This window comes from Triturus cristatus, chromosome 11, assembly GCF_964204655.1.
Source record: "Triturus cristatus chromosome 11, aTriCri1.1, whole genome shotgun sequence".
NCBI classification, from domain to species: domain Eukaryota; kingdom Metazoa; phylum Chordata; class Amphibia; order Caudata; family Salamandridae; genus Triturus; species Triturus cristatus.
In genome coordinates, this window is record NC_140594.1 from 106,296,674 (window position 1) to 106,311,241 (window position 14,568).

The window sequence follows — 14,568 nt, forward strand, 5'->3', positions numbered from 1 at the left end:
TCCATAAATGCCATGTGGCCACATATTACTGTATATTTAGTTTTTGTTTTATTATTAAAAGCAACACATAAGGTTCTAGAAGGCAATGTTGGCTAAATACACATAAGAAGCAGAATGTGCAGCCTGGCAGCTCTGTGTTTCTGCATGCTCTTTATGTGTCAGTGCGCCCCAAGCAGTGATAGGATGGCATGTTAGTGCTGTTTGAACACCCACACGTTTAAGGAATGACTACACTCCTCCGAATAAGTGCCCGTAGCCTCGCACTCCTCCATCTGCACATTCAGTGAAGTACAGGGGACCCTGCAGCATTTCTGTAAGAGTGAGATACCCACTCCGCGCACTAGGGGAATATAGACATGGACGCAGCGGGATTCCTAGATACCCATGCCTCATCCCATTGTTGCCACCTTGCTTCAGGTCATTAGGACACTATAGGCCAGATGTACAAAGATATAAAAGTGGTTGCAATGTGCACACCGACATTTTGTGAATCTTATGGTATTTTTCAAACTGACCTATGTACTATATAATAGGAGGATTCACAAAATACTGAATTACAATGGGTTACAATTCAAACTACGGCATGAATAATAATGAAGTAGGTCGCAAACTGCGGCCCACTACAATTTGCTGTCATCTCGGGGATGGTGGCCTGCTGGGGACAGCAGACAACCTTCGCTGTGATTCCTTTAAAATAAAGCAATTTCTTTTTAAATGCAGTCTGTTTTCCTTAAAAAAATAAAATTAAAAAAAAGAGATGCTTTCAAACATTAAAAAAAAAGGTAGGTTTTAAAAAAACTATTTTCTTTTTAAGCGTAAGCATGGATCCTATCTACCACTGCCTATTTAAAAAAATGTTTGATCATTTATAGAGGTTAAGGGTTCCCTTGAGGACACCTTCCCGTTTGCAAACTGAATACTACTACCTTTCATTAGTTGGTAAAATAGTAATATTTTGCAACTAGATTTCAGTCGCAAAGCATTTATAAATACCATAAGTAATAGTGGTTTGGAAGGGACGCTCTAAATATGACCTTTCCAAACAGGGGTTCCTAACGGTTTCCACTGAGTGATAGTGTAACATGTTACCGAATCGCTAAATGAGTTTAGTACATTAGAAAAACACATTCCCTTGTTGCAATTTACTAAATTGTAGGGTTGCTGACCAGAAAATGCGTTCGAAATATCTGGCCACAAGTTTCCACTCCTTGGGCTTTCTTTCCAAATCAGTGTCATCACAGGTGTGCAGGTCAATGGAAGCACTCACAAATGAAACTTCCATTAACACCTAAGGTTGTCAGATGAAAGCTCAATGCTGCAAATATGCCTTCGAGGCAACACATGGCTAGGAGGCAACTCCACTGGCTACTGACTCAAGAGAGCCTAGAAGTGCCGATCATGGTTAATAAACATACCCTCTACTACGACTAAAGCTCCAAATACACATCAGGTGCATTTCTGATGGTCACTCGCTCATGGGTGGACCTAGAGAGTTTTGAAACCTGGAGCAAAACATGCGCTCCATTTACATGTCGCACAGTGAGAAAAATGCAGAGAAATCCATTGTTCATCAAATATTCCATTTTATGCCATTGTTCATCCAAATTGTATTTCTCAAAGCCAATCCAGGCCTTTATCATCAGCACGTGGGCTTCCGCAGCACCAAGCAGCCTCAATAAAATACCCAATGCATTTCGTGCTTGCAAACAGCCCTTCCTCAGGGGTAGCTGCAAAGTTTAAAAATAAAGATAAGTGTGACGTATGTTCTACAGCAGCCATGTAATCAATACACTTCGTGTCCCACCATACAATCTCTTCCCCACTTAACTATCCCACTGCTAACACATCCCACCCGGTGATAAAAAGAAACAAGCATTGGCATAGCCAATAGGTCTCGCCTTTGGGACCTTATAAGTGGTTAGTCATGCAGCACATTATCCTGGATGGGTTCAGACAATTCCAGCATGGAAAGTTGTGTTGAAAAGAAAGGAAAGCTAGCGCCAAATCACATTTGGGTGTCTCAGCGCCCTGGAAGTTTCCGTAACATAACATAACCAATCCTGATCTTGAGTTCATAAAGTGGTCCTTTTGAACATTTAAATTAAAACATATGTGTGCAAAAAGCTTTGTGGGTCTGGCCTTCTGAAAATGTTAAACTTTCATGTTTAGGAAAAACTGGGAGCTGATTACATTTTGGGATTATTCCGGGATTTGCCATAAAAATGGTTTGTAACCAAGCAGTGAAGAACGCTGGGGACAGGAATCTGCAAGATTCGGAGTAACCCAATAGGAAACATGGTCTAATCCGATACTGGTGGGTTCAGGGCTGGGGCAGAGTCAGTCATATGGCAGACTACTCACGGCACATGACTGAGCCAGCGCCTCCCAGATTTAAAAAAGCATGATCGGAATTCTCCTCTAGCCCAGTCCATGTCGGCAGAGGAAGGAAGGAAATGGGTGAAATGAAAAACGGTGGGAAGTCTGGGGTTTGAGCGTGCGGGAGTATGTTGTTTTAAAAAATGACATCTCTCACATGAACGTCCAATTGCTGGAGGAGCGCATCCCCAGAGGACATCCGGGGCCTTTCACACACTCACCAAACACAGGGGAAAGGGTTAACTACCTCCACATGCCGCCGCTGGAGTGGAGAGGCAGGCAGCTGGGTAGTCGCAGTGCAAGGTCTTTCAGCCCTGAGAAACCCACAGCTGTTTGTGTGCTTGGAAGGTAGGGGAGGGCTCGGAGATGAGCGAAGGGAGAGGAAGGAGAACATAGCGTGTGTCCTGGAGGCGCTGTGAAGTCCTCATAAGTCTTTTCCAAGTTGTAAAGCATTGTGGGGGGGGGGGGGGTGGAAGTTCAGACTAAGAGCACGGAAGCTCCAGGTCCGGTTACCAAACCTTCTCCCAGACCGTTAACAACGGGCATGCAGATGTGCGTGTGGGAGGAGGAGATAGTTCACACCGGAAACCCTTCCAATAAACGTCTCAGACCCCTGCAGCGTTCTCTGAAATCCTGTCATAGGATAAAGGTGCTCTAGTGCCACAGCCAACCCAGGCAAAGAGTTATCACCAGCAGACTCGAGAATCCCTTTGAGCCCGTGTACACATTTTCACCTGTTTGCTGGACTGTCTTTGTTTTCTTGAACTTGTTTCTGATGAGTGCTAACTTCCAGATCACACAGTTGTGTTTTGGCGCTGTGAACTCTTGGGGTGCAGTTTGTGGTTGGATGCGCTAATTAGCAGGCTGCGGCCAGACCCGAGTGCGTCCACTCACTGCTAGGGTCAAGCAACTGAGGAAGACAAGGGCGTAACGGTGTGGACATCAGAATAAAACAATGCAAAATAAGCCGCTGTCGGTGGACAGACTGCTCCCAGGGAAGATTACAATCAGAGAGGAGCGCGGGCCTGTTAGCATATATGTGTATGTTGTGGGCCCAGTACATCGGCTTGTCTGAGCGCCGTGCGCAGCCTTAAACTTATGTGTGGAATATGAAAGGAGACTACTTTTTGCCTTTCAGATGTCTAAAATACCAGACCAGCTAATCAATCCGTGGCACACCGTGCTCTTGGTGAGGAAAGTGTGTGTGGAGTTCTGATCTGAACAGCTGTTCAGAACAATGATGAAAAGAAAAAACAAGCGCTGAAACACAAGCGCGGCCCCGAAAGTTAATTAATGAGTACTCGTGCATGCAGAGCGTTTGCCTTGCAGGAGCGAGCAGCAAGGCGCGATAATTGCAAACAGATGGCGCTGCTGCTCACTTCTGCAAGACAAACGCTCAGCAAGCACGAGTACTCATTGGAAGCAGTGCAAAACATGCACGAGTTTCCAAGAAAGTACAGTGCGATTCCAAGACGCCCCTCCTAAACAGCGCTTGCGCGCTGCGTAGGCGAGAACTAAAAAAATAAAAGCACTGCATTCCTTAACTCAAACTATGCTTCCCATTTGTCCCAACTACGAGAGTACTTTCAAAGCACTGCCACTATTGAGAACCAACACACGTAACCATCTGCCCTTCTTTGCATATTCAGTGGTCCCCAAAGGTCACTGTACCTGCTGTTTTCATATCAGATGTTCAGCACAACCTTCACTGCCCTTCGACTTTTCAGCACCTCTGTGCTTCAACTAATCCACTCGAAATCCAAACCCCCGCAGGTGTCACGTCTATTTCAACCCTCCGCAAAGGTTTTGAATCCCCACATGAATGCTTTTCCAGTGTCTTTGAATGAAATAACCCTCCATATAAAACCATACCACTCATAACACTCCTCCTTGCAACCCAGTGACAAAACAAAAAAAGAAACCATTCCATTTAATTTGAAAACTGTGCATTTCACCAGACTATTGATTTATATTTATAGGTCCATTGATTGGATTGCTGTTTTTCAACTGTAGTTGCACAAAATCACATTCTTCCAAGTTGCCTCGGGCTGAATATTAAGTTTTAACTTACTCTTTACCAATATGTTCTTTTTTGGGTGCAGCCAACCAGGATGGGCACAATTATAAATGCAGTCTATCTTTTTCATGGACCTAGAGAGTGGCATAATCAGACAGAATCTAAATCCCTGATGCATGCATTCTTTCCCACAGCTCTTCCTCCCATTGAATGCCTAGGTGCAGAAAGCGAATACCTGACAGGAGCAACCCCACTGGTCACTTACCCACAAAATGAAAACAGTCCCCACCTAGCCCACACTGGAAATCCACCATTCATACAACCAAGCACATTCCCATATTGTAGGGTGCCAACTGTTCACGAATGTGCTTCAGTGCCTCACCAGAGATATGAAGCGCTATATATACACACACCATGAATATACAGTGGGACTCCCCGCACTGTTCTCTCCAGCACAGCAACAAAATACGAACTTAAGTCACTTTTGAAAGAAATAAAGCATGAGTGCGTTGCTGGGAGGAAACTGGTGCAGGAAACTGAGCTGAGGCGCCGTTAGGTTAGTCACAAGCTGCTTAAAACACTTCCTGTTTTTTGGAGAGCTTGAAGGACCTCTGTACTGAGCTGCCGAAATACAACGTCTATTGGAAACTATCCCAAGAAATGTACCCTCCTTCCCCCTGACCCATCTTTTAACACTGGGGCCAAGTACACAAAGGGCCCAGTGTTCCCCGGAGAGCACAGTCTCTACCAGAGCCTGGTTTGAGCCGGTGTTTGCAAGTGGGAGCCCACCCGGCACTTATTTTTTCCTCATCAAACTTTGGCCCAGAGTAAGAGACAGAAAAACACAAAAGGGGGAAAAGGAAAAGAAAGACAGAAAAACAGTGACAAAGAATGAAAGCAGGGATGAAAAAGAACCTGTAAAAGTGAGCTAAAAGGGCAGGGAGTGTCTGGTGATGGATGAAAGAGACAGGAGGTGAAATCACGACTAGACAGCCTTGGTATTTGCACCCCCACATTCAACAACCCGGCCGCAGGCTTCTGACCAAAAGTTTTGGGCTCCGGCTCTTATTTGTTTAGAAATGAAGCACTGGTGTCTCCTGAACCTTACCTCTATTATTCGCTTCTCTCTAGATCACTACAGGCAGCTCCATAGCCTGGACGTTTGTGTGATCGCCTTATGCATTCTGGATGTTGTTGTCTGATTGTGCTTCCAGTGAACTAGTTAACTAACATCAGCAAGTAATGATTTGTAGGAGAAACGTTCAGGACAGAGACAGCATTAGCAATGACCGGGAGTCAGGTGGTCACCCTAGGCATCTCCCAAGCCCCCGAAAAAGGACACCATGACACCACTGCTACTTACCTTATACCAGAAGATCTTGGAACCTTGCGGCCGTACAGAGGTGTGCTGCCAGGACAGATACTCGTCCACACGAGCCCGATTCTCCAGGTCAGCAGGGTACCAGTGGTCTGGGGTGTCGAACTTGCGAACCAGATAGAGGAGAATTGCAACGCTGCAAGGAGACGACACAAGGGGGTTAAGGCCACAATGAACAAGCTCTTGTGACTGTACTATAATAGTGCAACGCAATGTGTGCAAACTAATACCTATGTTAGGATAGGTAAACATTAATTTGTACTATTTAACTGGCCACACCAACAGCATTCATCCACAACTCACTGGGTCTGATGGCTAGTGGACAAATGCGTCCACTATAGAGGCCTGTGCTTGACCTCATGTTCACAGATTCAAATACCAGTGGGTCCACTCAGACTTTCATTTGTCTGAGGTCAATAAAATGAGTTCCATTGTGTTGCGTAACAACAAACATCTGTTATCCAGCACCAAGATACCCTTGGGTGAATGTGTGCTCTACAAATGCACACGTTAAGTGGTCACATTCCTGTAACACAGGAATATACCAGTGCCCATAACTTGCAGTGCATCTTCACAAGCAGAACCATACTCCAGTCTGTCAATAAAAACTCAAAACAATTTTAAAAGATGCCCCAGGGCTACCAAGAGTCCTACGAGGTGTTACCAAAGGCAGATGTTGCGCTGTGCAAATGACCATAACAGAAGACTAAACTGATGTGAACTGAAGACTTCGGTCTTGTACCATTGTCATTTTGTTCGTTGAGGTTATGCTTCGAGGCTTATGTGTTTAGCGGTTTAGACTTCAGGAAGTTATATTGGCCTTAGGTTTCTTGGTGATAAGATTCAAGCTTGGGAGTAAGTGCTCAGCTTGATGGTTGTATGGAAAAAGTTAAGATTTTAATTAGAGACTTGAAGGATTCTATTTAGCCCTGGAATCTTGGGCTTAGGACCTGGGCGTGGGTAAGTTTGGAAAGTGTAGAGATGCTTTGGCTACAGATTCGCAAAGAGTCTGTCGTTAGTCAAAGGACGGTCACCCAGGCCCTCGTCACCAGCCGACTGGACTACGGGAACGCCCTATACGCAGGAACCACGGCCAAACTTCAGAAACGTCTTCAGCGCATACAGAACGCCTCAGCACGACTCATCCTCGACATCCCTCGCCACAGCCACATATCCACCCACCTGAGAAACCTGCACTGGCTCCCCTTCAGCAAGAGGATCACATTCAGGCTGCTCACCAACGCACACAAAGCGCTCCACAACATGGGTCCCGAATACCTCAACAACCGCCTCTCGTTCTACACCCCCACCCGCATGCCCCGCTCCACCAGCCTCGCCCTCGCCACCGTCCCACGGATTCGCAGAACCACCACAGGAGGAAGATCGTTCTCCTACCTGGCAGCCAAGACATGGAACTCCCTCCCCGCACACCTACGACTGACCCAGGACCACCTCACCTTCAGGAAACACCTCAAGACCTGGTTATTCGAGCAGTAGCGGCTCCCCCCCTCCCTTCAGCGCCTTGAGACCCTCACGGGTGAGTAGCGCGCTCTACAAATGTATTGATTGATTGATTGATTGATTGATTGACTGGGGGTGAATTTAGGGGTTGAGGTTAGAATTTGTATTTCTGTTAGGTTTAGAATTACAATTTTCTGTAAAGTCAAGGGGCTTAGTTAGGCTTGGGGTTGGAGTTTGGTTTAACACTGATGTTTAATGGTTGGGTTAATCCTAGCTGTTGGTTTGCCTTCTGTGTTTACGCTTGGGTGTGGTGGAAGGGAGTGGATCAGCAATTAGTCATGGCAGCTTGGTTCCATGGTTGGGTTAGGCTCAAATATAAGGATACTGTTTAGGGGTTGGGTTGCCCTTAAACCAACTTCATTTGCAGAAAGGAAACAAGCCCAAATTAAACACATCCAAATTTATAGGTACACATAATGTGCCCAATTGAACGAAATCCAATTCAGCGTCTCTTGTAGCGACCCCACTCGGCGCATAAGTAAACTAGTAAACAGTGCAAAAAACGGATTTAAAATGGAGTGACCTCCTGGTAGCAGGACAGTAGGCAAACACGCGAAACAAGATGTGTGCGGAGATATATTAGTAATGTTATCACTGAGTGTAATAGGTGCAATTTATACTAAGTACTTTCTGATATATACATACATGCATACATATTTGTAAAAACCGAATTCACAATACCTGGATCTATTTTCATAGACGAAGCTGAAATGCAGCGGAAACCTGTAATGTAGATGTAACACCTAGAACACTCACCTCTCTCCCATGGTGAAGTCTCCATCCTTCAGGGATGGGACTTTGTGCAGAAGATTCACTCTCTTGAACTCTGGGCTGTGGTGGTCCCCTAGAAGACAAACCATTAATATATGACACAAGAGCTGTGCAATCAGGAGAAAGAAAAATGAACTCAATCTTCCACTGGGGACCCTGCAGAACTACCATACACGCCCAGTATATATGAAGGTGCTGGGACTTTTCCTTCCACCCTAGCCACCTAGTAAGCCATGCTTTTTCCGGGTGGCGCACTGTTTGTGTCTGCATTGTTTAAGTGGGTCAGGGTATACTCAGGAGTTTGCATGTTCAGATTAACATACATGTGCTGGTGTCGCTTGAGAACAGGGTGGAGGTGCAAACCACAGCCCGGTGATGACTACAACAACCACCCCCCTTTTTACAGTGGAATAGCAAGCTGTCGACTCCCTAATAAGAGCCGTCCTCCTCTGACAGCTAACCTACAATACAAGCACGAGAAGCCTATGCCTCGAGCGTGTCACGTCACACCTGTCTCTCTTCATTGTGGCTCTGATATGAGCTGCATCTATGAAAAGCCCTGCGTGGTTTGGAACACTCTGAGCCCAAGTACTCCAAAATTCCTCACATAAGCTGATCATATCTGGGGGCGTCTTAATGGTGAGAAGCAAAGGGTATTATTCCATCAAGATACAGTGTCTCAAGAAGGATTCATCTCTAGCACCCTCTTGCCACGCGCCAAAGCGATGGAACTCTTCACCTGCATCCACTGAGACCTGCCAACTCCTGCAACCATCTAAGTGCTTCCTGAAATGTTACTGTTATGAAGTGAAGTCCGTGACACAACCCTTGTCCAGGGGCTTATTAGAACAGGACATGCACCATCACCCTTCCGGTCAGCTGAGCAGCTGTCAGTCTGCAGAGGAATCTTGAGGATGAAAGTTGGGAACAGGGAACATTCTAAGAGAGGGGAAGCGGGGGAGGAAGGGAAATACCATCAAGTGATTACAATAGTTACCTTCTCGAAGAACATCTCAAGCGCCATTCTAATAACTCTTGATCCTCCACAGAACCACCACTGAATCTGGTTCTAAAACAATATTTGATTTGGCAGACCACTGATCACGTTAAATTCTCTGCTCATTTTGGTAAAACTCCAGATCTGGTAACTCAATTTACTGAAGTGGTGCAAGGACTAACTTTAAAATATGCTACTGGCTTGAACTAATGTTTAACCTCCTGTAGCTTAATTCTGTATAGTTCTTAAAAACAGTTTCTACATCAGGAATGCCTGTGAATCTTATAAAGCGCGACTATCACCCAACGGGCATTTTGGCACTGGTAAATCATTGAATAGAGGAGGAATCTGGTATTTTTGGGAATGGGCTATCTTTCCATGCATTTATCTATTTCCAGAGAAAGAGCCAAGTTTGTATGTCCTTCCTGAAGCTCAGCAAGTTTGTCTTGGTTCCTAGGGAGAGAGAAAGCTTGCTCCAGAGACTTGCGCATTTTGCCTGTAAGGTTCTGCCACCTACTCTGGTTTTCCTAAAGGAGGGGTTAGATAGGCGGGCAGCCTGGAAGGATCTTAAAGTTCTAGAGGATTCATATAGTTTAATCATTTGTTAAAGGGCTCTAGGTCCTGTGCCATTTACTGCCCTATGGTTGATGCATAGTGACTTAAACTTGCACATTTCCTTTACTGGTAACCAGTGTAGTTTGTGTAGTGTTTCTAAAGCGGAGTCATTTCTCCCTTTATTTTTATTTTTTATAAATCTTTTTATTAAACAGACTCGACAACATGGCATAGCATCCGACAGTCAAAACAGGGGGCATCACAAGGTTCCATACACATAGTAATACAATAATCATACATTATGGAAATCACGGGGATAGGGAGACATCATCTTTGTGTGTGTGAGGAGGGGTGCAGATGTTTCCACGATATATGTTCCAAGGGGACCATATCTTAGACCATTTACGGGGACAGCCTCGAGCCACGTACACAAACTTTTCTCTCTGCATGCACCAATCAAGGTCCTTTTTCCAGTTCGTAATGGTAGGTGTGTGTGAGGCCCCCCAGAGCTGCGCAATGTTTCTTTTGGCTATCATACAGCCGAGTGTGACCCATTGTGTGGCATAGGTAGAGAGGTCTGTAGGTTCCCATATGTTTAGGAGGCATCTGGGTGCCTCTTGCTGGATCTCCACCCCCAGCACCTCGCTCATAACTACGTGTGTTTCACGCCAGGATTCTTGGATTGGCCCACAGTGCCATATAGTGTGCATGAAGGTGCTCTGGTGGGTACACCCCGTTTTACAGGATCCGTCCGTCTGACCCCCCATGTGTACCAGTTGGGGACCCGTTATGTATGCTCTATGGAGGATTTTCGAGTCGCGCCGATATAGCGACCTCCCTGGGGGAGGAGACCGCAGTCTGCCAGCTTTCGTCATCTAGTTCAATGCCATCTCCCATCCATTTCTCCCGGAGCAGCACTAAGGGGTCGCTCATGTTGTTGATAAGTTTTCTATAGGTTAAAGAGATAGCCCTGTCAGGGAGATACCCATCCAGCAGTCTATCCTCCAAGCCTCCTCGAGGCAACACAGAGTGCAATGCATGGCGGACCTGGAAATATCTAAAAAGCTCAGAATCCGCCAATGCGTATTGTTTTTGGAGAGTGCTGAAAGGTTTAGTCCCCCCCCCCCCCGCCTCCCATAGGTCCCCAATGGTAGAGAGCCCGATCAGGTCCCATTTGTCGAAACCTTTGGAAGCACCCAGGTCCCCCAGTCGCTGGGAATCCCACAGTGGGGTGGCAAGAGTTAATCTGTTATTCCAGCCCAGGGATTGGTTCGCGACATGCCATAGCTTTACTGTGTGGTTTGTGGGCCCAGTCAATGGATGCCTGCCAGGTTGGAATAGAGCGCTCGGGTGTAGGCCCCGCCAGGCAGGATCCAACGGTCCATACGGAATCCTGGATCGTCGGGGCGACCGTAAGTGCTGTGATTTATAGCCGTGAGATGTGCCGCCCAATAGTATTTTTGTATGTCTGGCAGTCCAATTCCACCATCATACCAGCTGAGTGTAAGTTTTGGTAAGGCTATGCGTGGTCTCCCACCCCAATGCAGGTCCCTCTGGAGCCCTTCTATTTCCTTAAAGTAGGAGCTGGGAACGGGATCGGCCGAGTTTCGCAATGCATAAAGGAAACGGGGTAGGGACATCATTTTTAAGAGGGCTGCCTTGCCCAGCAGGGAGATCGGGAGCAGTTTCCAGGTTGCGATATCGCTTCTGAGCCTCTGCAGTGGAGGAACCAGGTTGCGTGCATATCTGGTCGCAGGGTCAAGGGAGATGAATATGCCGAGGTATTTGAAGCCTTCAGTAGCTATTGAAATGGGGCAGCCTCGAGGTAGTTCCGGAGAATTCCCGCGGAGAACATATAAAAGTGATTTTTGCCAATTAACTCGGAATCCGGAATACCTCCCGAATATATCGAAGATGTCCAACACCACAATCAAGGACCTCTTGGGTGAGGCAAGATAGAGAAGGATGTCATCCGCGTAGAGAGAGATGCGATCCTCCCAGTCTACCGACCACCGCAGCCCTCGGAGTGCTGCATCATTACGGATCCATGCCGCAAGAGGCTCAAGGGCCAGGGCAAACAGAAGGGGAGAGAGGGGGCAGCCCTGGCGGGTGCCACGAGTGAGTGTAAAGGGAGCGGATTTCTTGTTGTTTACAACAACTTGCGCCATAGGCGCGCTGTAGAGTAGCTGCACCCATTTGATGAATACCGGGCCGAACCCTAGTTTCGCTAATACCGCGAAAAGATATGGCCACTCCAGGGTGTCGAACGCCATCGTAGCGTCAAGAGACACCACAACTGCATCCTCTTGAATGGTTGGTACCCTGCCCAGCACCCCGTGCAACCTGCGCAAATTTAAGGCCGTGTTTCTCCGAGGCATGAATCCTGATTGATCGGGATGTACTAAGTCTCCTATGACTTTGATTAATCTGTTGGCGAGTACTTTAGCAAGGATTTTGGCCTCCGCGTTCAGCAGCGAAATGGGCCGGTACGAAGCACAGTCAGTTTTGGGTTTCCCATCTTTGTAGATAGTGACGATGGTCACCATTCTTTGATCTAGAGGCAATATTCCCTTTTCTAGGCTGCTGGTGTACATGGACTTCAAGTAGTGCCCCAATTTGTCGGGGCAGAGCTTATACATCTCAATGGGGATGCCGTTCGGACCAAGCGCATTGCCTGGGCATATCGCACGTATTGCTTGTGCGATTTCATCAGTGGAGAGGGCACTATCAAGAAAGAGACGGTCAGAGTCTGGGAGTAGGGGGGAGAGAGATGTCTATCAGGAGGTCCAGGGAATCAGTTTGTGTGTATGGGGCCACCGAGTTGTATACTGTATGAAAGTGGGCTGCAAAATGATCGGCTATATCTTGAGGATCTTTTATGGGTTGGCCGTCAGGCCCTCTGAGTTCTGCGACAAGTCGATTAGCTTGCTCCTTTTTGTCTAGCCAGGCGAGCAGTTTTCCTGCTTTGTCCCCCCAATCGTAAATTCGGTCCAGCCTTTCTTGTCCCATTAGTTTAGCTCGGTCAGTGACTAGAGCTCTATATTCATCTTGGCGCAGCTGGAGCAGATGAAGCGTTTCGGGCGTAACGTCCGAGGTGGCATCTTGCTCAAGTCGATAGATCTCTTGCTCCGTGTCAGAGATGTCTTTTAACCGTTCTTTCTTGGCTCCTGCTATGAGGGATAGGGCCTGGCCCCGGATTACAGTTTTAAAGGCCTCCCAGAGTGTTTGGGGGGAGTCTACAGTGTGCTCATTCTCCACAAAGTAATCGTCAATGGACCTGATCAGACTCTTACATGTGTTGGGATTTTTAAGGTGCCAAGGATTTATAGGGGCAATGCGTCCAACTCGTGTGTGGTCAAGCACTATATGGGCCCATAGGGGGGAGTGGTCAGATATACCTCTTGCGAGGTGTCGGATCTCATGGATGTTGGTGACCTGGGAGGCGGGAACAATTACGTAATCGAGACGGGAGAGACTATTGTATGCCCCAGAGTGGAACGTGTGTTGTATTTTGTCCGGGTTGTAAGATCTCCAGGCGTCTACAAGCCCCATCGCCTCCAGAAAGCCAGAAAAAGAGTGTGCATTGGGAGGAAGTGCTCGAGGCGGATGCCTGTCCATCGCACCTGATAACACAGAATTAAAGTCACCGCCGAGGACAAGACGTCCTTCAGGTAGGGTAAGCAGTAGAGCACTAAGGTCAGTAAATGTGACCGCTGGCAGCCCGGGGGGCGCATAGATAGACAGGAAAGTGACGCCCTGACCCTCCCATGTGCCTGTGACCCCAACATACCTCCCACGGTCGTCTATATGCGTGGATGTAACCGATAATGGAAATTATTTTTTTTGCATAATGCCCACCCCTCTTGAGCTAGATGTAAAGCCCGCGTGAGCCACCATAGAGTAACCCCACCTGCACATCGCTCTACACGTGTTACCAACTAAGTGCGTTTCCTGGAGCAGGACAACGTCAGGTGACAGTCTTTTAATGTGTTGCATCACTACGCTTCTCTTAATTTTGTCTCCTAGACCGTTAACATTCCAACTTAAGAGCCTAATTTCTTTGTTCCTTTGCGTACCCATTTGCTTGTGGAGGGAGTATGACGCTGTGTTCTACCAAGAGGGACTATGCCGTCAAGTAAATATAAACAACAACTAACAAAAAGAAACAACCCCATCCAACCACCCCCCTCCCTGCTTCCCTGCGCTCTGGGCTCAAAACTACCCATCTTTAAATTGCAGAGTGCCTGTCGCCCAAAAAGAAAACTACAAGAAGAATGTATGGGGGGGGGGCGTGTTGCCCCGCTGCCCCTCCCCCCCGGACATGGCACGGTATTGATGCGTTGCAGAAAGAAAGTCAGTGTAAGGAGCAAAGTTGTACATCAGGGCTGAGCGTGTTAATCGACATCTGTGAATGTCATGGATTCAGGGTCAAGTTCCAGCCCGTGACATGCAACGGCGGCCCAAGGTCCGTAGCGGATTTCCGACATAGGCACCCCACCCAGGTCAACCCTCACTGGGGCCGCTGTCCGCCCAGTCTCTCCGGTCGTCCAACCAGTCAGATGCGGCCTCCGGGAGGTCGAAGAAGTAGGTTTGGCCATCGGCCTCCACCGGCAGGCGTGCGGGGAAGAGCATGGCATATTTCAGTTCTCTGGCCCGCAGTCTTCGTTTAACATCCAGGAATGTGCGCCTATGCTCCTGGACCGCGCGGGTGAAGTCGGGAAAGAAAGTGACAACTGCATTATCCAGGCGGAGCGGGGGGGCAACCCTAGCAGCTTGAAGAATGGCGTCCCTGCCTCGCAGGTATGGCCCAGCAGTGCGTTCTCCTCCCGCTCCGGCGCGTCCCCCTCCTCCACCAGAGACTTCGGAGCTCCGCACACCCGCGCGGACACCGGTGGGGGCTTCCGCCCTCACAGTGCCTCCCGCCACAGAGAGGGGTCCGCTAAGGGCGCGGGC

General features: G+C 47.7%; 1 protein-coding gene across 1 annotated transcript in view; it reads right to left on the reverse strand.

The window, feature by feature from the left end:
• LOC146783430 (glutathione S-transferase theta-1-like) overlaps positions 1-14,568 on the reverse strand; it is a 72,602-nt gene that overhangs the window by 37,430 nt on the left and 20,604 nt on the right. The window contains exons 2-3 of the mRNA XM_085636465.1: positions 8,049-8,136; positions 5,757-5,907 (exon numbers count right to left, since the gene is read on the reverse strand). Of these exons, the coding sequence (XP_085492591.1) occupies positions 5,757-5,907; positions 8,049-8,136 (239 nt within the window). The remainder of the gene's footprint in view (positions 1-5,756; positions 5,908-8,048; positions 8,137-14,568) is intronic.